The sequence below is a fragment of the Monodelphis domestica genome, chromosome 4, assembly GCF_027887165.1.
Source record: "Monodelphis domestica isolate mMonDom1 chromosome 4, mMonDom1.pri, whole genome shotgun sequence".
Taxonomy (NCBI): domain Eukaryota; kingdom Metazoa; phylum Chordata; class Mammalia; order Didelphimorphia; family Didelphidae; genus Monodelphis; species Monodelphis domestica.
The window spans coordinates 217,314,445-217,340,568 of NC_077230.1; the positions used below are offsets into that span (position 1 = coordinate 217,314,445).

Genomic DNA, 26,124 nt, shown 5'->3' on the forward strand with positions numbered 1-26,124 from the left:
ACGAAGCAAACCTTACACATTAAGGAGAAGACATTAGATTAGTTTCAAATCAAGTTTTTATTGTTCATGATTAGCATCCTTAAAGAGAAGTTCTTATTTTTCGGTTTTTCCACTAGTGTATGTTTAAAACATGCTTTGACAATGAAAGTGTGGGTTTTTAATGGCAACAACTTACTAAGGTTCATAACCCCTGTTAAAATGAGCTCTCTTCCGTTTTTAATTATGGCAAAATGATGTGAAACAATTTTAGGTCAGAGACATTCATGTTCAAAATCCTAATCACGAAAACAGTAGGTGGTTTCCCAGCTAGCTCGGTGACTCTGAAAAAGGCACTTATGATTTCCATCAATCAACCACTACAATCATTTTGGCTCTCGTTATAGTCATATGGAGAAAATATTTTTATGTTTTAATTTAGAGATATGGTCCCAAGTAGCAAAAGGCTTAGTTAATATCCTGCTACAAGATCTCCAACCTTGCAGATTTGTATTGGGAATGGCTTATATCTGACTTCCTAAGTAGAAATCTAAGTTATTAATGGCATACCACAAAATCTCTGCTGAGAAGGAAGAAAACTAGTGGTAAAATAAAAATAAAATATTAATAAAATTGACTTCACTGCAGTCAGTAATCAGTAATCAAAACCAACTTCATTGCAGTGAAGAAAGTCTATTTAATTTAGTAGTTTTTGCTCAGAGCACACATATATAATCACCAGAGGCCAATTCGGCTGCTTTATAGGACTGAGGTAACAAGGCAAACACATTACTTACAGGCTTTTTGCAACCGCCAAAAAACTCAGGGTCAGAGATTGGGTCCATCAGGTATGATCGAACAATATTAGCTCGTAAACCTTTAGGTGCTTCATTAGTCATTTTTACTCCATTCTGAAGCACAGACACAGGGAAATTTGGAGAAGGGTAGCTTGTTAGCCAAATTCGGAAATCTGGATGGGTTGTTTCTGGACTTAGGTCCTATAAAACAGAAATCATATAGAAAACCATGAAAGGAAAATAATGAACTTTACACAACAAAAAGCTACTACTATCCAGTAGAGACATGTCATCTAAAATTTTTTTAAATTTATTTTACAAATTACCCTTGAAGAATTCTCAACAAAATGGTTTATGTCATAGATAGCTTACAAAAGCATAGGACTGCTAGAATTGGTAAATTTAGAGATATGTGGATAAATCTGAGATTCATGGATAAAATTTAAAGGGTCCATGATCTTGAAAGGGGAAGATTACATCTTTATTTTCATTAACTTCTAACTGAAATTTAAAATTTCTGCTCATTATGAATTTTAAAAAATCCAACCATTATTGTATAAAGAGATCCATGGGTTTCATCAGATTGTCAAAGGGATTTATGACATGAAAAAAATTAAAAATCACTGCTTTAGAGACATACTAGTTTTAGATTTTAAATAATCTTTAACCAGTAGGTAAAGTAGAATGGAACTGAACATTAATTTTGATTTGAAACAAACGTGGAAGACGTCTGGCTTTTCCCCTTTGAATGGAATCACATTGCTATGTATAAGTTTTAACTGTTTTCTGGGGTACAAAGAGGCAAAGACATGGGTGAATTAGAAGAAACTAACACCGGCCCTTCAGGCTGAAAAGGAAGCTAGGTGAACTAGAGCTGTATCTTAACTATAACCGCCTGAACAAATAATCATAATAATGTCTAGTATTTATATAGTGCTTATTATGTTCTAGGCACAGGGACGAGCACTTTATAAATATTATCTTATTTTTATCTTCACAATCCTGGGAGGTAGTTTTCATTATCACCCTCATTTTACAGTTGAGAAATTTGAAGTAAACTTAGGTTAAATGTCTTACCCTGTGTATAAATGGAGATTTTGAACCTTTAGACTTCATCCCCCAGAAGTCCCTTAGTATTTCCCAAAATTCCCTTTTCCTGCATCCCATGTTTTGTGTGATTGTATTTAAGTGGCTGTAACTCCTCCCTCTTTCTCTTTTTGGACCTGTGACAGGGCTGAATTCAGGCAGTTCTTTTTTGCCCTAGTTTTTATTAATAAAATGTTTAAAATATAATACTTAGTCATTGAATATTAATTTTAATACTCACACTTGGGTCATACAGCTAATAAGTGTCTGGGGCTGGATTTGAACTCAGCTTCCTGACTCCAGACCCAGCACTCTATCTACTAACTACTAATCAGTCAATCAACACTGAACAAGCACCTACTATGTGCCAGATAAAAAGACATAAATAATAGTCCTTACCCTCAAGGAGCTCACAATCTAATCTACCTACCTTGCCTGTGTAGGAGAATATTTTGCTCATGTCTGAGAGGAAAAAAAAGCCACAAGCCACATGAAGGTTTGGAAATAAACCATCTAAAGGGCTTTTGCCTCCATCACTCTACCAAAAGTCCTCTCTTCTAAGGACAGCAATGAATTCTTAATCACCAAATCCAATGTCCTCTTTTCAAGCATTGGCCTTTTTGTATTATCTGCTATTTTCTTTCTTCTTGTCTCTCTGACAGTTCTTTCTTCTGGTTCTCTTCCCGTCTGCCTGAACACTCCTCATTCAATGCTTCATCTCCTCCTTCTGCTCCTTAAATGTTGGTGTCCTTAGCCTTCTTTTCCTCTCTTTGTAATCTCTTTCATTCCTCTGGCTTTAAGGATCCCCCATACAATAATTCTTTGCTTGAAGTACAAACCTCTGAACTTTTGCTGGAATGTCTTATGGGCATTTTAAACTCACTCATCCTTTAATCCCTCAAACATCCTACCTTGTAGAAGAATTTTCATCCCCACTGGCCCTATTATTCTGTAAGTGCCTTGAGGGCAAGGATTGTGTCCATTTCCTTCTTTGTCTGGTGCTTTGCACATAGTTGGTATTTAATAAATGTGGTTTTTTTTTAACCCTTATGTTCCATCTTGGAACCATTACTGGGTAAGGGCTAGGCAATGGGGGTCAAGTGACTTGTCCAGGGTCACACAGCTAGGAAGTGTCTGAGGCCACATTTGAACCCAGGACCTCCTATCTCTGGGCCTGGCTCTCAATCCACTGAGCTACCACCCCCTTAATAAATGTTTTTTTAATTACCTGGCCTCTCCAAGGACTCACCTGAAGACCCACAGTATGTCAAAGTAAATCAGGGAGCTCAACTGAGCTCCTTCCTATATACTCCCTGACTTACAGAGGATTTAGAATTAATATCTATGCATCACATTCCCTTATATCTGATATGTTTTTTCATGAATATTGGAAACTAACTCAAAATTTACTTATTTCTATTTCCCCTTACTTCCCCTTATTACAGCTATAACTACATGTCCTTAAATTGCTTAAAGAATCCTGTTAATTAAATTCTAGAATATGGAGAAAAATAGGGAAAACTATAAAAGGGCATTCTCATAATGGTACTTAAAATACAATTAAATTTATACATGAATACATCTTCTTTGGATCTTATAGAGAAACATGTTTGTATTTCTCATACACATTTATGTGGTAGACTGCTAAATTGTAAGCTCTATGAAGACAGCCATTGTTTCATCTCGATACCTCCCTACAACATGGGTACTCTAAATATGGATGGCATTTAATCAGTATTTGTTGAGTTGAATAAAAAAATAATACTGAATAAAAATGACACTTTTTCATAACTTATATGTGTGTCCTCTTACTTTTCATTTTCTTCCCATTCTTCTCTATGAGCTTTTGGCTTTGGAAGGAAAAATTAATGATATGTTAAGAGAGAAGGTTTTATTGATTTGGCAATGGAAATATTTAACTTTTCTAGATATCTTTTTTTTTCTTAAAACCCTTACCTTCCATCTTGGAATCAATATTGTGTATTGGCTCCAAGGCAGAAGAGAGGTAAGGGCTAAGGCAATGGGGGTCAAGTGACTTGCCCAGGGTCACACAGCTGGGAAGTGTCTGAGGCCAGATTTGAACCTAGGATCTCCCATCTTAAGGCCTGGCTCTCAATCCACTGAGCCACCCAGCTGCCCCCTAGATATCTTTTGATAAAATAGAAGCAAGGCTTATGGGTACAGTGCAAGTAACATTCATTGAATCTGATAGGCATTTGTTTGTGGATGGCTTGGTGAATATAGTAAAATCTTTTTATACATGTATGCTTTGCCTTCTCATTGTCAGTGAGGGTAGTACAATGCTCATGGAACAACAATGTTGTTCAATGTTGCTGATTGACCATTAAGGTCTACTCCACAGGTAAATTTGGCATCTCTATCTCATATTTTATTACAACTTGGTGGGGTCACACATATACTGCTTCTCCATATTTATAACTTACCATCATCATTCTCAATGATGAAATAACAAGTATTTTTACCTCACAAACTTTCTCCAGTGTTGACATCCAAGATGTTGCCAGATGGCAGTTCTGAAGAACAACCCAGGATCCTTCCTTGATTGCTTTCTCTATCATCTTCATAGCAATGGGCCCTTGGCCTTGACCAAGAGATAAGGAACTGAGTTTGGATCCTCCATATCCCTGCATACAATGAGTATTACAAAAGTTATTAAATTGGAACATATGCTTCGAAATACTCAATGTATATAGTATACCAGTCATAAAAGACTATTAATCAGATTTGGTTATATGTCATTCCCAAGGATTGGAGAATAGTGTATAATTCTTTAAAGTCTATGGTGTGCAGGCATCAAGACTCCAGCATCAGCTCTTTAAAGAACAATCATAAATCCTCCAGAGGTAATATAATTATGATGCACAATTAATATTCTTTTATGATTATAGAGCCCTTAAGTCAAATACGGATCTCATGATGATCTATATTTAACTAAAGAACTCGAAGAACTACTTTATGCAGTAACCTAAATATAAAGAGAGATTTCTTGGGAAGCAGGAGAATATAGTGGATCTAGTATTGTACTTGAAGTGTGAACTTTAGATTACTCCACCCTACTTAGTCTAACAAAAACAGGAATGTCTACACCCATACTTAAGGATTTAAGTATTTAGGAGGATGGCCTATGACAGACATATGCTAGCAAATGACAAATCAGTAACAACTGACAGACCCCTGGGCTGTCCTAAGCCAAGCTTAAGCTTCCATTGGTACATGTGAGAAACAGGAAAGTGATGTAAAAACCGTCTATATATTTAGCATCACTTCCTCTCTCTGACTCTCTTTCCACAGAGTGATGGCTCTGGTGGCAGCTTGCTGAGTGTTTCGGCATCTTGGTGTGGTGTCAGCTATTGTCCGGGGTTGGTGGTGAGTTTTCCTTGATACTATACTGGGAGAAGCTTAGTACCCTAGTTCAGGTGAGGCATCTTCACTGAGCTCTCTCAGAGTTTAGGCTGATTCTTTTCTCCTTCACCTTCCAAACACTATCCTCTTAGAAAAGCCTCTAATCTTCTCCAAAGACCTCGTGGTGGAGGTCTTTGAACTTCCCCTAGCACAGGCCAGGTGGGAGAAATCCTATATCCTCTTTCTCTCTCTTCTCTTTAATTCCTTCCCTCTATATTAATTAAAATCACCATAAATTTACAAACTGACTTGGGTATTTTATTTGGGATTTTCTCTGGCAACCAAATTAATTTAGATTAGGTCACAACTCTAAAATTATCCTTACAGTTGTCAGGAAGACTTGAGTTCAAATCCTTCCTGAGATACTGTGTGACCCTGGACAAGTCACTGAACCTCTCTGAGTTTCAATTTCTTTAACCATAAAATGGTAAATAATACAAATACTACCTACCTCAGTGTATTTTGACTCTATATAATAAATGTAAAGAAGTTTTTAAACTTTAAAGTGGTATACAAATATTATCTATTATTATTCTATATAGTTTTTGATGCCTACAAGTATTGATAATACATGGGGAGAAGAACAGCAACAATAAAGAGGATTTTTTACTGTAATTTGCAGGAAAAGGGTTGTCTATTACATAATTATGAACTAATTAAGAAAATTAAAATTTAATTTTAAAAATTTTGGGCAGACTTTTTAATATCCTCAAAAGCAAGTATTTCTAATGTTTGATTCTTTTTATCATTTGTTGAAGAAAATAAGTATTTAGGTAGAAAAAATCAGTAAGTGATATCACAAAGTGAAATGTAAAACATTTATTAGAAATTTTAAATTTGAAAAAACCTAAGAGAATTTTAAATAGCCTGACAAGTTTACTCCAGGTTTTTTGGAAGAGTTGTACTATAGACAATGTGTCCAGAAAGCAAAATTTAGAATTCAAGACCCATTTTACATCTGATTCTGATTTTTAAAAGAGAAAATGTACCCAGGACTTAGTTCTACCATATTCCCATTGTTCTGTGGATTTTCAAAGATGGTGGCTTAATCCATCCTGGTGCCACTGTCTTCTGATTACTTTTTTAAAGATGATGGCACCAGGAAGGGAGGGAATGTGATCTGGATGTTTGGTATTATTTCCTTTTGATTTTCAATGTTCATGCACATCTATGGAAATAGTAGGAAATAGTTCAAAGCCAGGATCCTCTTGCATTCAACTACTAGCTTCTATATAACTCAGTTACGACTTTGGCTTGGATAAATTTACAGCATCCATGAGGACAGAATCAATCAATCAACAAATATGTAGGACACTGTTAGGACCTGAAAAGATTTTTATGGTGCCAACTCCACTAGGGAACTAAAAGGGAACTAAAGACAGGTTAACATAAGGTTGCTAGGGTGCTAAATAGCAATTAGAATAGTCAAGGACAACTACTAGAGATGCCATGATGGCATGAATACCTACCTAGATGGTCTTTTCATAGAGATTTGTCTATTTATAATTTGATCTTTCTGATTGGAGAGGGAAGAAACTTAGTGGGAAGAAGAAATTGGTTCTTCCCTGAGATAAAACGAAGAATAAGTTCTTTCCAGATTTTCATACATTTGAATTTGAATTTGAATTCAACATATGAATCTGGGACCCAACTGACCAATTCCATACTTTATGATATCAAGTACCTGTGATCTCCCTGGTGTGAGTTCCCCCTTTACCAACACAGATCAGAACTCCTCTATGAATTAGTAGATGTCTTCAAGAATTCCTACGCCTGGAAAATTCACCAGTCTGAAACCAATGTAGTGATGAGCTCTCCTAAACTTAACTAGGTGGACTGTTGAGCAAAGATACACAATGCATTTTTGAGGTAGATCTTTTCAACTGGCTGGGATTTTCCAGGATTTGCATTCTGTTGGCATAGCTTTCAAGAAATGAGAGTTGAATCCCCATCACAAAGAGAAGAATTTTAGTGGAAGTTATTACTTTACCAACTCAACAAATGGAATATTTCATTATACAAGCTTATGCCTAATAGGTAATACCTGTAATGTATTATGAAGATGGATGTTTAATGTTACCAATATTTCAGGGATTTTTATTTTTTTCTTTAACAAATGCTTGTTAACAAGCTAATCAGGGATTAAATTGAAAACTGAAGGGATTTCAGAGATCATTTAGTATAATTCCTTCATTTCATAGATGAAGAAACTGAGGGGCGCCCAGGGAAGTTAAGTGATTTTCTCAAGGTCATAACTTGAACATGTGAGAGCCAGTATTCGATATCCATGTTACTTGACTCCAAATATAATGCTTTTTCTACTCTGCCACACTACAGTCATTTTCTAGAATGTAAGAATTCTACATTATGTTAAGAAACAAGACATTTTAAAACTACAAATTGTGTTGTATATTATAGCTGTTTTTAATTTTAAAAATTCATAGTGGTTATAAAACAAGGAGAAATGTTAATCTTTCCCAAAGGGAGAATATAAGAAAGATTAAATCCTTCTATTATTTAGCTTATCTTCCCATTCAGGTATGCATTTCAAGAAACTATGTAGCAAATTCTTTATAATTTTAAAGAAATGTGGCTTCTATTACTTGGCTTTACCCTAAAATAGCTAATCCGTGGACCATGCTTATTTTATTGCTGACCCAATAAATTAAGAAAGCAGTATTCTTTGATCTCCATTGGTAAAATTTCTTCACCTGGGAGTTTCCCATACCAAGGAAATCACAGGCCCAGTTCCTATCATTTATTTTTCTTATACCTTAAGAAAAAAGAAAGAAAGGGGTGGATCCCATCCTCCTCCTTCCCAACAAGCAAAGGGTAGGAAGATGTGGATAGAGAAAGTGCTTAGTTGTTAGAAAGAATTATCTCCTCAGTTAACTCTTCAAGTGCCACAAATATATGGAATCTATGAAACTCACTTCCAGGTTAGAAGTTAGCAAGCCACAAACCCTACACTCTGAAATTTCTACTAGCATTCTTACATTAGATGTTTGGGGGGCCCTTTAGCCCTAGGCCTTCAACCTTTTTCAGGGCTCTATTTGAGTCATATATAGATGTTTAGATTTCAAACAAGCCTTTTTTCTTCATTAGGAAAAACAATATCTAACATAATACATATTTATTTAAAAATTACCTGATCATCAGCAAATTTGAGAAGGGCTGCCATAGGATCAGAACCAGGAGAGAGCACAAAAATTAGTGGTGCACAGCAGTTACTATCTCCAAATGCCTTGGACAGATCAAATGGTGGTGGTTCAATAAATGGACGTCCCAAGTGGTTAATTATAAATTCTTGTATCATTGGAATAATCTAAAAAAAGGCAAAGAATAGGTCTCTTAAAATAAAATTTTTTGTTTAAGATACTTCAAAAAATGTGGATGCTAAAACTAAGTCTGTTTTAGAATAGCAGAGAACCAGTCATTTTATTCCTTAAGAATTCAGTGTTATTAGAGTAGTTTTTCACAGTAGTCCTATTTTTATAACTACATTTTAGATACAGAGTATATATGAAAAGTATATTTAAAATAATTGGTTACTGAAAATTTTGCTCTCAGCCCCCCATCTATAAATTTCCTTTGCCATTTGCCCTGTAGCTGCTCTGCTCCTGCCCACTCAGACATTTCAGAATTTATGAGACTTTCAGAATCCAAACCCTAGGGGTTAATTCACTCAACAGTAGGACTTTCAAACTCTTGATTCGGGGCAGAATGAGCACAGACTTACTGAGCCACTATGTCTATAGCTGACCACCCAACCCTGTTTCATTTCCTATCCATCTAGTCGTCCACTTGGGGTCAACTAACCATTTGTCCTGCTTTCAGAGTGGTTACTCCTCCTCCTCCTCATCCTTTTAACCCTCTCTCCAAGCATAATAAGCAAATTAACACTGCCACTGTTTTTGGAAAGGGAGTATAAAGTGACTACTCTATACATCAAAGGACAGCTAGGTGGCACAGTGGGTAGAGTGCCAAGCCTGGGGTCAAGAATTGTTTTCCTGACTTCAAATCTTGCCTCAGACATTTACTAGCTATGTGACCATGGGTAAGTCACTTAACCCTGTTGGCCTCAGTTTCCTCATCTGTAAAATGAATTGGAGAGGGAAATAGCAAACAAATATCTGGTATCTTTGCCAAGAAAGAAACCCAAAAGGGGTTATGAAGAGTCAGGCATGACTGAAATGACTGGTCACACATACTCTATACATCAATTCACCAATTCGAAGACTCCCCTGACCAAAAGATCCCCATGGCCACCATTCTCATTTATTTATGTGTTGTCTCCACCATTTGAAAGGAAGCTCCTTGAAACGGGGACCATCCCACTTATTAAGCTTATACCCCTAGATTTAGCACAATGACTGGAATGCAGAATCTTTATGTTTAGCCCAGATTACTATAGTATGAAACTATGATTGTATTATCTGTTGAGTAATAATGCACATAATTAACATATGAAAGTCTTTATTCCAAGGATTTATAATCTACATTATATTATTCATAAAGAACTTAACAGTTGCCTTCTAAAATGAAAATAAATGTTTATACAGGTACCTGTTATGGTGTAATAAGATATATAAATATGTTCTTTTAGAATATATTTTCATTAAACATTCAACCCACATATAAGAGATTGGGTGACTATAAACATGAACAATAATCCTCCATGGATTTACAGAGGAGTAGGGGAATTAGGCTCCCTTCCTGATTCATAATTCACACCTGTAGGAAATCTGTTTTTATTCTCAGAGAATCTTAGTGTTGCAAGGGAGTTGAAAGGTCATTTAGTTCATTGGTGTCACTCACTCACACACACACACACAAGCCACTGAACAGGCTGGCCCAATATTGAATTAGAAAATCATATAGCAACATTAGGTTCCATTGCATTTTTGTTATGTTAAATATTTCCTAATTACATTTTAATCTGTTTAGGGCAGCACTCAGGAATGTTGAGGATTTAGTTCATCCTTTCTTGAACAAGAATCTTTTCTACAAAATGCAGATAGTTTGCCACCCTTTTATTCCCTTCTGGGGATGGCAAACTTAATACTTCCTAAATCAGTTTATTCCATTTCTCTTTTGTTTGCCTTTGCGGCTTCAAATGGTACTTTCTTCTCCTACTTGGAAAGGGAAGAGGTACCCATTCATTCATTAAGGTCCCAGAACAAATTGGTATAAAAATTACCTAGATTTAAAACAACAACAACAACAACAAACCATCATCCAGAGTAAGAGAGTAACATTAAAATGGTATAAAATTTGGTATGAGAAAAGAATTGTCACAAGGTAAGAAATTTAGAGAAAAGAAAAAATTATAAACTTATAAAATTAAAAAATATAAATTATAAAAAATTATAGACTAAAGAACAAGAAGAAATTTGGTGTTCTTTAGTTTATAAAGCACTAGAGTGCATGAATAATGAGTGCCTCAGGGTTTTAAAAAGTGAATCATAAGCATCAAACTTTACCATTCTTGGGATTTCTTCAGCACAAGGAGCTACTATAAAGGTAGGAAAAAACTCCTAACAATAACATTTGGCATCCAATTTAGGAATCATGGCTTCACTGCTGGGAGTCTGGTTTTGCTGGTGTTTTACCACATATTACACAAAAGTGTTTCTCAATCCTATCAGTTCTTCTGTGATTCACGATTTGGGAGAAATTTAAGATGCCTATTTAATAAATGAAATGTTAGATAAAATGAAAATAAACTGTTTTTCATACAAGGGATCAGTAATGGACCTATGATATTGTATTTGCTCTCCTATCTCTTCATTTCTGCCCACAACTAAATCATCAGAACTGGTACTGTCCTTGATGGGCTTTATGCCCTAGATGAGCTAATATCACAAAATATAATATAAAGAGTCAGATATAAGTGGTTGATCTAAAATATTAGTATTTATTATTTACTAAATATGCTCTATGTGACAACACTCTCTGCTAGATGCTAAGCTAACTTCTGTTTACAGAAATGAACATTTTTTTTCACTTGTGGAAAGTTTTTAAAGAATATTTACACCAACTACTATAGTTATAAATAAAAACTAATTTAAATAAATAAGCAAACATTTATTTAGCACTTCTTATACACTAGGAACTGTGTTAGGTGGTAAGAAATAGGAGTGGGAGGATACAGGAAGATTTAGCCTCTGACTTCATAGACCTAATACCCTGGCTTATTTATTATTGTAAAAATTTATCCTTTTACTAGGTTTCCATGGAAAAGAAATGAAATAAATTTGTGTAGACAACTCAACTTATCCTCTAGCTTCTAGATAGTATTTTAAGAACAAAGATTACAATTATTTTATAGGTAGAAAGTAGTTATCATGACTCCTTTCTTCTCAGAAAAAGGAAATAAAGGTTCCTATCATAAGTATCAAGCTACTTACTCTAATTTCCCACAGGATTTAAGGAGAGGAAAGAAAACCTAATCAAGGCAACTATTTATGTTGCTTCTATGATCTATATGTGATTTTTGATTAACTGAAAACAAAAAAAAATTATAGGTGAGAACATAGACATTGATTAATGTCTGCTTTAGAAAAAGGATAGAAAATTACATTCTACTCTCTCTGAGTTTGTTTATTTGTTTTTGTTAATGGATACCTTTCTGGCAGTGTTGAATATGGCAGCCAAGAATATTAATGAATTTAGGGAAATAGATGAATGTGAAAACTGCTTGAGAACTTTCACAGTCTGGCCTTATATAAGAACCACAAAATTCTTGGAAATAGAAGTGATCACCTTGGTTTTGGTTCTAGGTTATACAGTAATTTGGCTGTGTCACTGATACCAATTAGGGGAATAAAAATTCCTGGACTACTTTTGAACTATTCAGACCAACTGACAACTTGCATTAAATTTATAACTGCATACACAACAAAGTCTCCAAAAATAGGCATTGTGCATAATATGTCAGGTGATATCATTCCTCTTCTGTAATGGAGCAAATTGATGTTATCTAGTGACCTGAAAATGTGATCACCTTTGGGTTTAGAGGGAAATTTTCCAAATTTTAAAGGTAATCTTTGGCAGATTTAAAGGTGTTACCTGAAGAAACTGATTTATGGAAGGCAGCTAAGCTCTGTGATAGAGAAGCTGCATGTGAAATCAGAAAGACCTGACCAGTTCTGGCCTCAGACATTTGTTGCATGACTCTGGGAAAATCAATTAACCTCTATTTGCCTCAGTTTCCATATCCGTAAAATGAGGATAATAATAGCATCTACTTCCCAGGTAGGGAAAGATCAAATTGATCCTCATTGTGAGGATCAAATGATTGTAAGGTACTTAGCACAGTGCCTGGCACATAGTAAGTGCTATCTAAATGTTAGTTATTATTATTATTGTTAGGAAGTCCTGAGTTAAAATCTTGACTCTTACTAGCTATGTGATCCTGGACAAGTCATTGGATCTTTGTTTATCTCATTTCCTTGAGCTGTAAAATGAGGATAATAATATTATCTATTTCCAAGGGTGGTTATGAGAATTACAAGGGTATAAAATGTGATATTTATATTTCAAAATATATGTACATATATACATATATATGTCTCAAATCAAATGAGATATGTATACAGTTCAATAATATTTGTAACAGTGTCTGGCACACAGTGAGGTGCTTAATAAATGCATATTTCCTTCCTTTCTTCATAAGGATTATAAATGCTTAAAAACAGTGTTTAGATAAATAACAACTAATATTTGTGCAATACTTATTATATTCCATATAAATTCTTGTTCAGGAAGAGGGAAGGGGTTTAGGTCAGAAGAGACAATCTTATGGGGAATATTGATTTTGCAAAATGAATGTTGTCATTGTCTCCTCCCTATTTTCTTCCTAGGAATTCATAGGAATATTAAATAGAGGATGTCTTTGGAGAGCTGTCCAGATACAAGCAGTGGCATGCAAATGATCTGTATCCAATGAAGATCAGCTGAAGGGACCTGGGAGTGTTTAGCCTAGAGAAGACTTAGAGGCGGGCATAATGGCTATCTTCCAATATTTAAAAGGTTTTCAAGTGGAAGACATATTAGACTTGTTCTTGCCTGGTCTTAGAAAATAAAATTAGAAAAGATGGGTGATAAGTTTGATATATGGGGGGAAATTCCTAATGTTTAGAGTTATTGAAAAGTGAAATGGCTGCCTTCAGAAGTTCTGGGTTCACCCTCATTGGAAACCTTCAAGGAAAGGCTGGATGACTCTATTTCTTCCAAGTAGGATCCCTTCTAACTCTGTGATCTTGTGGTTGATCTCTTTAAGGAGAAATCTTTAAACAGGATATAAACAGATAGCCTGATTTCTGCTTCTGAATAAAAAAACAAATGTCAGAATTCACCTTCAAAATTAATCTTAATTTCAAGATGAAGTCTTTAAAGTTTAAACGTCCTTGTGAATGGACTTTGCAGGGAACTAACCTTTCAGCATTCTTTTCAAAGGGGAACATGGTATCATGGCTAGTCCTTGTGTTTTTCTGTATATTCAGACCTTTTTCACACGGAGATTTATATTTTTCTTAAGGAATATTAAGAAGAGAATATGCACTTCCTCCACTGTTCTAAGGCAGCATAACTAGAATGAAGCTCTATTTTCTGAATTCCCTTTTTCCACTTTGGAAAGCCCAATTCTCATCATGGTAAATGATCACTGCAAAAGCATGCAAATTGTTAGCATGTGGCTCTGCTTGGCATTTTAGTCATAAGTCACATCATTTTTGTAGATGGCTGAGGCTGGCTTCATCTACTGTCCAAATGCAAACTTACCAAACATGGCCAAATGCTTCTTGTGCTTGGTAGAATTAGAAGGCTATGATTCTAAATCACGTAAATGATGATTCCTTGTAAGCCTTTAATGTTGAAGTCTTAAAGAATGATCACAGAATGATTTAACTGTCACCCTATTCATCTCAAAGCCTAACACAAATGTGGCCATATAATATATAAATACTGCAAGATGAATCATGAATGACACTTTTCCCACTGACTGCTGGTGACGTATGTCACATTCTGAGTGTAATAAAACCTGTGCTTTGATTCATTCTGGTTTAATTGAAATTAGTTAGTTGAATTAATATTCAATAATGTGGAATTTTAAAGTATCATTAAAAAATTCTTATCTTTCTTTCTAAGGAAATAGCGAACATGAAGGATATTTTTCACTCTCTGCATGTTGTTCTAGATGCCCTGTTAAGTTTCTTGATGACCTGACAGTGGAAGAATATCAGAACTTGGAAATGGATCAATTGATGATTTTCTTAGTAGATATTAATGTAACTAGCGCAGTGCCTCTAGTGCCTAATATGACATTCTGTACGAAGTAGACACTTTAAAATCTTTACATATTGAATATTTACTAAGTAATCCAATATAATTTATTCTATTATATATTCTATATATTCTATAATAATATAATGTAATAAGCATTAGAGCCAAGAATCCTGTAATTGAATTGAATGTTTTAGTAGCTGTGTAACTATGGACACATCATTTAACCTCTCTGAACCCAAGTTACCTCTTCATAAGATGTGGGTGAATAATTGTCTTACCTTCACCACAGGGTGGTGGGAAATTACCTGGTAAACTTTCAAGTGCTATATAAACAATGTGAATTCTTGTTCTTGAAAATATATAGACAAGGGTTTTAGGTAGCATAAGGAAGGTTCAGGGAAAGCAAATAAACAATTTCTCACTTTAAAAAAAAATTGCTATCTAACAAGGGAGGAATTACAAGTGAAAACTTTCTCATATTTTAGGCTAATTGACCTCCTTCATGTTATATTTTTAATCACAATGTAACTATGAGTCTTAAGAAAATGCAGCTTCCCAAATCCCTAATGTATTAGAAACTAAAATGTAAAAGTAATCTTTTATATGATTCAGAGAAAACATAAGATGATTCCAGGGTTTGGAAAAGAACCATTAAGTAAAAGAATGATTCTTCTTTCATTCATTAAGGTTCCATGATTGTGTTGGCATAGGTACGCTTCCATCCATGCAAATCACTTTTCTGTAATCTATCAAAAAGTCTCTTAACTATTACCCTGCAGTGACCTGGTCAAGTCATTTGATTTGGGGCTTTATCCCCAACTAAAAGAGCCCAACAGTGGCTTTAAAATCCATATGAAAAAAAAAAGAAGAAAACCTGAATATAAATTACATAGCTAGATATGAGAGAAATGTCTGATAGGGCAGAAAAAGTGGTTGAGCAGCATTTTCCTAGATAACAATTGGAGATGTTTTAGGTTTGTCTCAAATTTAGCCTTTATTACCTTTGTAAAAATTTTAATTTGTAGTACTCTGAATACATTCTTCTACCATCTCTACCTAATCTTTTTTTTAAAGCAAGGTTAAAAAATCACTATTTTTTTGTCATTCATTAATCATTTATGAAGCATCTTCTATAAGCAAAGCCCCATCATTTGAAACACAGTGGGCTATATAGATGTTTAAAGCTCTGAAAATGCTTAACCAGCTATTTCTTTTCAAATACTTTAATTGGAAGAGAGGCTATAAGATACTTGGAAGGAGAAATGCCTGAAATCAGGTAACATCTCATTCATGACCTTCTTGGTGAGAATTTGCATATACCAGATAGAAGTGGCTTTATCTTCTATCATTTTGAATTAGTCATGCAGAGTCATATTGCCATATAAAAATTCTTGTCTAACTTACAAAATTGTGAAAATTAATGCTGCTGCTTCTTCTTTTTTTAAAAAATTTCCCCCTAAAACCAACCTTCCATCTTGGAATCAATATTGTGTATTAGTTTCAAGGCAGATGAGTGGTTAAGGGCAAAGCAATAGAGGTTAAGTGACTTGCCCAGAGGCACACAGCTAGGAAGTATCTGAGGTCAGATTTGAACCTAGGACCTCCCGCCTCTAGGCCTGGCTCTCAATCCACTGAATCCTTAGGTGCTGCTATCCTTAGTTGATATTTATTTGAAAAGTTAACATGTTCTTTTATAGTCAAGACAGTGCTAAATACCTAGCATGGCTTATAGAAAACCAGCCCAAAATATAAAATCAGATATACAAACATTTAAGTAAAAAAAATCCCTTCTAGATTAGTCAAATTAAAACCATTTAGCAAGATCAGAGCAGTGATAAGGACTGAAATTCGATCGTAGAAATGTTAGGAAAAGGCAAAAGTAAAATCTAGGAGGAAAAGGGAGTTTGTATTTTCGAGTTACAAAATAACATTCCTTTAGCATAAAAAATCTATTCTGGGCTAGTTTGGTCATTAACCCAACTTTAATGTACAAGCTTTTTCATATGCTTATGCTTTTCCTATACAACCCATTTTTGTGGGTAAAAAACTTACTGATGGGAAATATAGCCTTGGATGACACGTGGGAAAGAGGTACCTTAATTTAAAAGCTCAAATGACCATTTACCTTGTCAGACCTCAGACAACGAATAATAAGCATTCTTTGAAACTCATCGACTTCTTCCCAGAGTTCAGGAAAAGGCTCATGGTGTGGGTCCTAGAAAATTGAAGAATTAAGTTGACTCAAATCTAATTATATAAACCCTATTGTAAATACTAAGAAAGCTCACAGATGAAGAGGTGGAAGGGACCTTCGAGGTGCAACCTCATAGTTTACAGATGAAGACATAAGCCATAAGGGCTAGACTTGAAGAGATTTCTCCAAGGAGACCCATAATCACAGGACTGAATTTGAATTGGAATCCTGTGACTGTAAAGCCAATGCCTTTTTCATTATACCAACCTGCCTTTATATTTAAAGCATATTGAATTTCCTTTTCTATGTTGGAAACTTAATGTGTAAAGTAAGATCAGATATACAAAGATTGTCCAATAAGAAAGACTGGACAATAACTATTTTTTTTTAAAAGCCTTACCTCCTGTCTTAACATGAAGTACAGATTCTAAGGAAGAAGACTGGAAAGTGATAAGCGATTGAAATTAAGTGATTTATCCAAGATTACACAGCTAGAAAGTATCTGAAGTCACGTTTCAACCCAGGTCCTCCCAACTCCAGGCCTAGCTCTCTCTATTCTCTGAGTCACTTAGCTGCCCCTTACAATAACTGAGAGTTTAGCTGAAATGGTGAGTCCAATTTTTAAAAATGTATTGATTCCTAAGCACAAGTGACTGCATTAGATCCTGAGGGAATAAGGACAAAAAAAAAAGCAAAGCCTAATATCATCAATCCTGGTATCAAACACTTATATTTTATCTTGTGTAATATATATATAGTATATACATATACATAAATATATATATATACACACAAAGATGAATATATATATATATATATATCATACAAAGTAGGGACATAGAGGGAGAAGGACTCGAGCTATGGAATAATAAAACCCTGTCTCCTCATCTGTAAAAAGGGTATAAAACTAATTATGCCACACATTTCACAGGATTGTAGCAAGGAAAATGCAAAGTAGAAGGTGGATCTCAGTACCCCACTCAGATCCTGACCCCTCCCCCATCCCGCCCCCAGCTCCAATTCCAGCCATGATGAAATTGATCTCCCAGAGAAAACTTCAACATTCTGGCCAACCTGATAAAGAGCCACTTCCTGGTTATCTAGGCTAATCCTCAGGCACCAGATGCATGTTCTCACCAGTTCTTGACATAGCTTATGCTCTACTGACATTGTGGGGTCTTCTCCATATCCCACATGCAAGAGACGAAAGGGTTCAGAAAGCCACATAAAAATGGAAGTGAGCTCAGTGACATGACTAAAAAAGAGAGGTTTTAGTATATGAATGGCATACTCTCATTAATTTCTAAAAGAGAGTATTTCTTTCATTCCTGTATAAAATACAATTTTATAAATTCTGAAAATATAAAAAATGAGTTTTGAATTAAAATTTTTAAACAATATGATAAATTATTCAGAACCCAAAACAGGTGGTCCTGTTTACAAAGCAGAGTCAAAAATATTTAACTATTTCCCTTGGGTTATTAGACTCAAAGTTTTTGTCTAATATGTTGTTACTTAAATAGTTAAAAAGATAATGTCCTATGAAAATCATGTTGGAACTACTTATTTATTTCCAAATTTAGTATTTCAGAAAATTTGTTATCTTGTATTCTGTAGCTAAGAAGACACCTAATGGAGTCACCACATCTTAACAAGACAAATCTTTATGATATTCATTAGTTACTTGCTGGTGAAAAGTTTTTTGAATTATAATATTAATGTAAATATTAGAATTAGGTGGTTTAAAGTTTTCATAGTTTGTGCCAGTTCACCAAAATGGTGTTTCCATAGATTTTTCAATCTAAGAAAATGTCTTTTCCTTCATATTTCAAGACATATAATTAAAATAATGTTAAGTCCAAATTTTATGAAAATTATCAGGCAGCATATAGTAAAACAATGATAGAAGTAACTAAGGTTTTAATACCTATTTAACGTATTTGTTTTTATTTCAAGATGAAGACAAAAGATGAGCATTTTCTTTTTTTCCACATTAAAATCACATAATAAGCAAAAATTCCATGAAGCAATATTTCATACATACCAAACTATCATATACATTTTTCCATCCATCTTTCAATGTCACAAACTCCTTACGGATGCCTTTGAAGTTTGGCAAGTCATCTAGTCGACATATTTCATCCCAAGATTTCTGGGGAAGCCATATACAAGGGTTGCTGTAAGGATTGTCCAGACCAATGCCACCAGTTAGCAGAAACCTCCATTCATCTTCATTAACCTCAAGTGAAATTGCACAGAAGGAAGAAGTTAAAAACTAGACAATCTCCTTGCACTTTAGTCAACTTGTAGAAGATTTAGGCACTTTAATTATTAAAGAATAAATACTCAGACTTTCAATCCATCAGTCTGCAAGTGTTTACTAAGTACCCATTAGGTACTAAGTGATGGAGTGAGAAAGTTCATTTTCCAGTTCAAAGAATTGTAGAATCAGAGTCTGAGTTAGTGCTCAGAGACTTCTTAGTCCAACTTTTACTTGAACAAGAATCTCCTTTGTACCATTTGCAACTTGATTCCTACAGAAGACTTCAAATTTCTCTGTTATTTAAATGGAAGAGGGCTACACCCTTCTGGGAAATTCTTGGCATCATGATCTTTTACATCTGAAGATAAATTACTAGCTGCTATTTCTTCCCATCTGCCATAAATCTTCTACAATGAGGGTATAACTGTGTTCTAAAGGACCTTCATTTACCTAGCTTGCCCAGGCAGGGTGTAATGAGTAATGTATGTCCAGTGGTGGTGCATCTTTACCAAGAGATACTGTCTAAAAAAAAAGTCTTTTCAAAATCCCTCTGCCATTAACATGTCCATTAAAAGTAGCTCCAAATTGAGCACAAGAGTTTGTTTCTGTTAAAAGTGTTAAAATGAGTGTTCAAGTATTTATTCCAAATTTCAAATCCTTGGCTAGTCATTTTAAGTAATCCTCAGAATTCTCTTTTAAAAGTATGTTTCACAAACATATGAATGCTGCTTTTAATGATTAGAATATGTGTCAAAGTACTTATTCAGCCCCCAACCTAGAAAGACACCAATGAGTTCTAGAATTTCTAGGAATGTAGCAGAATTTCAGCACTATTTAGCACCACTAGAAAAGATCTCTTCCTATAGTATCTTCTTAAAAGACCTAACCTTTATTAATCATTTTAAAATTTATCATCGCCTCCACTAGGTTACTATCAAGAAACAGCACATTGTACATGGAAAAATTAAGATCTTTCTAACTTAAGAATTTATTTACTATACTGCCAAAAACCATCAATGAATTCTATGACTACGAAATAAAAAAATAAGCCATGATTCCAAAGAACTTGGTTGAAGAATGTGTATAAAAAGAAGTCTTTTACAAATCACCCCAGACTTTAAGATGAATACATTTAAATTGGTCAATTTTCTCTTTAATTATTAAAACCAATGAAGAGAGAACTCCATTTTCAAACAGTGCTAAGTGATGCTAAAATTCCACTATATCAAACACAAACTATAGGATTCAGCTACTAAATTGCTTCAACTGTTTAAACATATACCTGGTTTATTTAGTATGAACATATTAAAATAATATGCTAAACATAGGTTTGTATATCTTTAGGTTACTTTATTGTAACTTTAAAAATTTTAAAATATGGTTATAGGACTGTGATCTATTTAAAATTTATTTTTCATGTCTATGAAGTCAAATGTAATGAGTTATATATGTTGTTATAATGAATAGCAGTAAATGTATTCAGTATTATTTATAAGTTGAATTTTTCTATTCTGTGGATGTCATTAGGAACCAATAACTTAGTAACAACATCATTTTTCATATATCAATGCCTTATGAAAAAATTTAAAAGGTACTGACCGCATTTTCATGCATCAGGAGATTTATATTTAGACAAAAGGAAAAGAGCAGTTTATCCTTTTCAAAGAGTGAGCGACAGACATTAACATATAACGAATAAGTAAAGTGATCCTCAAGGATTTTTAACCTGTGAAGAAATGAAAGAATGAAAAAATTAAAAATTAATATCACTTTAAAACCCATGCATTTAAGAAAGCCTATTACAAATCTGATAGACCTTTGTTGTTCTAATAAACTTTCTGGTCAATTACCCAAAAAACAATCAAGGATCCTCATTAACCGTGTGAACCAATTTGAGAGCAAAACAGTATAGGAACATTTCAGTGGAATTGCATTTTACTGTTGACTGATTTTTTTTAAAGTACCCATCCTCCTTTTAGAAAAAAAAAATCATTGCGCATCCTATACTAATTTGTTGTTTTAAAAGTCTTGTGTCCTAGTTCAGTGTTCTGGAGATACATTTCATTTTAGTTTTTCTATTAATTTCCCATACCAGTTTGTATTTTGGATATAATGGCATTTTTTACCAACTGCTTATATATAAAGATAAATTCAAAGCACTATTTCTTATTTAATAATATGGATTAGGGATTAATGTCCTGCCTTGGATATAAAATTCGTAAAAAAAAAAAAAACCTTGAAGAAATCACAAAACAGTGATAGACAACATTAATAATGATAATCTCAAGGGCAGCTAGTTGGCTCAATGGATTAAGAGCCAGGCCTAGAGTCCAGGGGTCCTAGGTTCAGATTATGGCCTCAAATACTTCCTAATTGTGTGACTTTGGATAAATCACTTAGCCCCCATTATCTCATTGTCTAGCTCTTTCTGGCTCTTCTGCCTTGGAACTAATAGACAGAACTGATTGTAAGATGGAAGGTAAGAATTTTTTAAAAAATAAAAATAAAAAATAACAATACCCTAAACAAAGCATCAGGACAACTAATAATCACTTTGTGGATAAATCTGTCTTTGAAGTTAGGAAGACCTGGGTTCAAGTTTTGTCTCTTACTTGTAGTAATTGTGTGACCATGAGCAAATCACTCATTTTCTCAGAGTCATCGACAGCACCTCAAGACAATAATGAGATGTCCATCAGCATTGGTAGTAAGAGTTTCCATGCTGAGAGTTCCCAAGAACAATAAAATCACAGATTTCCCTTCCTTCCTAAAAAAATCCCTTAGAAAACTTAACTATATTAATTAATACTTACTCATAGACCATAGCATTTTCCTAAGAAAATTTAGTGTTATTAAAAAAGCAATACTTTAAAATCCCTTTATGATTTAAAAATGATGAGTAATAAGAACTAATAGATCAAGAGAAACTTTCAAAAGGTCATTCTATTTGAAGAAATGCTCTATATTTTGATTGTTATTATGTAACTTTTAAAGACTACATCTTTTCTTACTGTTTCCTAAAAACCGTATAGCAGCAAAGCCAACTTTTCAATTATTTATAGACTATCTCGTTTATGGATTATCCAGGTCCCACTTTTTGAGATCTTTATCTGCTTTTCACCAGTAACCAACAATATCTTAACATGAAAAGCACATGCATTGAATTAGTCAATTTTCTTTTAGTTAGCAACCTTGATAAAAAGTTTAGTAGCAAAGTCACTGAAAACAATAACTAAAACATTTGAATGAAATTACTCATTCTAATGATTCCCAAGCTGGCGGGGAAGGCTTTCTTTCTTTCTCAAAAAATGACACACAAGTAGGTGAATTAGACAAATAAATAAGCTTTTACTTTTGAGGTGAACTAACTGATTGGGAATCTAAAGAATGACCTGGAGCAATTTTCTAAGTGATAACCAGAATATTAATATCTGTTAGAGAAGAAGAGTTGGGAGTGTATATATGCGTGTATATACATATTTAGGTACACACACACACACATATATATATATACACACACACATACATACTTATAAATATATTCCTGGCCCAGTTACATATACATGTATACAAAAATTGATTAAATTTACATTTAAATATAATTTATTATATCTAACAGAGATTATATTTAACATCATATAATACTTATTATAAATAATGTAATTCATCTGCTTAAAGATTTTTGTAGCAGAATATACTAGGGGGAAAACAAGGCACCATCAATAGCTTAAGGAATCATAGAGGAATGTGAGACTTTACATTAAAAGCAACTTACATTTATTTGATATCTCTAGAATCTAGAAGCACAAAGCCAAGAGGTCTGCACTAAAGAAAGCCCATAAAAATGTAGTATTCTGGGAAGGTATTAATAGACATCTCAGGGAACTAAAGATGTCAAGTCTCATCAAAAAAGTAAAAGGCAGAATAACACAAGGAATGCAAATACACAGAAGTAAGAGTCAGTCTGAGAGAAGCAAAAATAATATTAAATGAAAACATGATTTCTGTACAAGCAAAACAGTGATTTTGAAGACAGGATTCACAGAGACTACTATAGGTCTATCAGAATAATATAAGTCAAGAAACCACAAAGCAAAAAATAATATAAGACAATTGCCTAGAACTTCAGGAAAAAAAAAAAGTACCTGTTGAATTAGCATAGACCACTAGAAAAGATAACTGAAAATGAAGGTATCGGTGCTAGAATTTATCTCAAGTTCTTAGTTCATAACAAATAAATCACCTCCTATTTGTTTCCCCAAATTATTAAATTGTGTTTTCTTTGCAATTAAAAATATTTTGGAAAATGGGAAAGTAAATAGCTTTTTTTGCTTTGTTCTAATCTAGATCTTTGAATTAGGAGGAAAACATAATTACTTTAATCTCTCCTTTTCATGATAGGCCATGGCCTTATAAGGACTCTCCTGAATATTTTTTAGCATCCTAATGGAAAAAAAAAAACCAAAACATTTTTATCTCTGGTCTTCTCCATAGAATTTAGAAAAAGAAGTCTCCTGGTCAGAAATAATGTTTTCTGCCTCTAAAAAAATTTCCAAATTTTGGCAAAAGAAAATTAATTTTAGGAAATGTCCTGTCAACATTTACAAAATAAATATGTACATATTCCCTATTTTAGATTAAATTAATTGAAGTGGTTGAATTAGTGCTTTTTTGTCCTTAGGAAACATGACTAGTTAGTAATTTCCCCAAATGATCACAAACACTTTGGTTTGGTTTCAAAATTTTATTTCATAGCCAATTCAAGTTGAGAACCAAACTAATTGTCATGACTGAAATTCTTGAGGCAATATTTCTTAATTTTAGGTTAATGTATTAATCAACCACTCAAGACAATCTAAAATGGCCAATATACTCTCTCCACAATCCAAGACAGTGAGCAGGGCCAAAGAGTAGGACAAAAGCATATAAATAGCAAAAGAGAGTGAGCTACTCTGCAGGCCAGTATATACCCCTTATGACCTCACCATTCTGTCCCTCCCCAAAACACCTCTTATTGGTAAATATCCACTGAGGAGGTGGATTTAGAGACACTCCCTTCTCCCTCATTACTTCATCATATGAAGAGGGGGTGCTTAATACCCTCTCTTCCTGGTCACATGGTTGGGTCACTGCAGTTCAATGTGGAAGCTGGAGTTTGCTGAATTTTCTTACCTAAGACAACTCTCATTTACAGATATAGAAGAAGCAGGTCTCTACCTTGCCTCCAATGAAAGCCAACCCAGTAAATTAAAGTAAAAAAAATAAATTTAAGTAAAAAAATTATTTTAATTAAAATAAAAAAGTAAAAAATGAGGTCTGAGATAAATCACTTTAGTTTGGAAACTGGCTGACCCTCAAAACTGGAGGTTTCATATAAAATTATTACAATTAAATATTAATTTTTCTATACAGTAATAACAGTCAGTCAATAAGCATTTATTAATTGCCTGGGACAAATGCAAGGATACAAAAAGAGGCTAAAGAAAATCATTGCCTTCAAGTCACTCATGATCTAATGGGGAGATAACAAACAAATATATCTAAAGAAGCTATATACAGGAAAAATAGGCACTAATTTTTTTAAAAGGAAGCCACCAGAATTAAGAGGGCACAAATGGTTTATGTATTAGATAGGATTTTGATTGGGACTTCAAGGAAGCCAGTAGGCAGAAATTAGGAGGACATTCCAAGTATGGGTGACAATTATATATATAAAAAAAATCAGGAGCTAAAAGATGGAGTGTCAGATTTGAGAAATTGCAAGGAGGTCAATGTCATTGGATCAAGGAATATATGATGTAGAATAAGACTGTAAAGGCAGGGACAGCAAGGTGGATTAGTGCCAGGCTTGAAGTTGGGAAGACTCATCTCCTGGCCTCAGCTGTGTCACCTGAGACAAGTTACTTAACCCTTATTGCCTAGTCAGTACCATTTTCCTGCCTTGGGACCAATACACAGTATTGATTTTAAGATGGACAGCAAGGATGAAAATACATGTATAACCCAGATCAAATTGCCTGTCAGCACTGGGAGGGGGAAGAGAAGAGGGAGAGGGAGATAAGTTTAATTGTATAACTTGGGAAAACATATGTGGAAAGTTGTTATTACATGTAATTGGCATATATATGTGTATATATGTTTTTATTTTATTTTAAATTATTTTAAATTTTCTTTTAAAATTTTTATATATTTTCTTTTAAATATTATTTATTTTTAATTTTAATATTTAATTTAATTTTTATTTATGTATTATTATTATTTAATATTTTGACTATTATTTTTAAAAAATTAAAATAAAAAAAAAGTCCAGAACCAGCCTGGCTTATAAAGGACTTAGAAGACCAAACAGAGTATTTGATCCAGGAGAGAGGAGGGATCCACTGGTGCTTACATGGTCGCATCTTTGTTTCAAGAAAATGACTTTGACAGCTAAATGGAGGATGAGTTAAGATATGGAGAGCCTCGAGGCAGCCAGATCTCCCACCAGTAGGCTATTGCAATAGCCCAGGTAGGAGGTGGTAAGAGCCTGCCCTAGAGTGGTGGCAAATGTGACTTCATCAGGCATCAGTCATGGATTGGATGAGGGTGGAGGATGAGAGGTAAGGAAGAGTAAAGGATGACTTGTAGATTGTGAGCCTGAGTGACTAGGAAAAATAACCCTAGACAGTAATAGGAAGTTAGGAGGCACAGAGGGTTTAGGGAAAGATACTGAGTTTGTTTTTTGGTACATTAATACATAAACAGATATTTAAGATGTCTACCAGACATCCAGTTGGAGATGTCAGAGAAACAGTTGTAAATGTGAGAATGAAGGTCAGCAGAGAAGTTATGGTAGGAGAGGCTGATCTGAGAGTCATTCACATAGAGATGGTCATTAAATCCATGGCACCTTATAAAATAATTCACTGAGTGAACTAATATAGCTGGAAAAGAATAGAAGAACTAGAAAAGAAGCCTCTGGGACACCTACACCTACATTAAGGCATGAGCTGGAGGAGGATCCAGCAAAGGAGATTGAGTGGTAGTCAGAAGGGTTAGAGGAGAACCAGGAGAATGTCATGGCCTGAAAATCTGGAAAGAGGAGAGTAACAAGAAAA

The 26,124-nt window shown here is 34.1% G+C and overlaps 1 protein-coding gene across 1 annotated transcript in view; it reads right to left on the reverse strand.

Moving 5' to 3' along the window:
• DNAH7 (dynein axonemal heavy chain 7) overlaps positions 1–26,124 on the reverse strand; it is a 303,845-nt gene that overhangs the window by 66,601 nt on the left and 211,120 nt on the right. Inside the window, exons 51-56 of the mRNA XM_007494538.3 lie at positions 20,627–20,753; positions 18,809–19,003; positions 16,696–16,785; positions 8,431–8,607; positions 4,343–4,504; positions 774–974 (exon numbers count right to left, since the gene is read on the reverse strand). Of these exons, the coding sequence (XP_007494600.1) occupies positions 774–974; positions 4,343–4,504; positions 8,431–8,607; positions 16,696–16,785; positions 18,809–19,003; positions 20,627–20,753 (952 nt within the window). The remainder of the gene's footprint in view (positions 1–773; positions 975–4,342; positions 4,505–8,430; positions 8,608–16,695; positions 16,786–18,808; positions 19,004–20,626; positions 20,754–26,124) is intronic.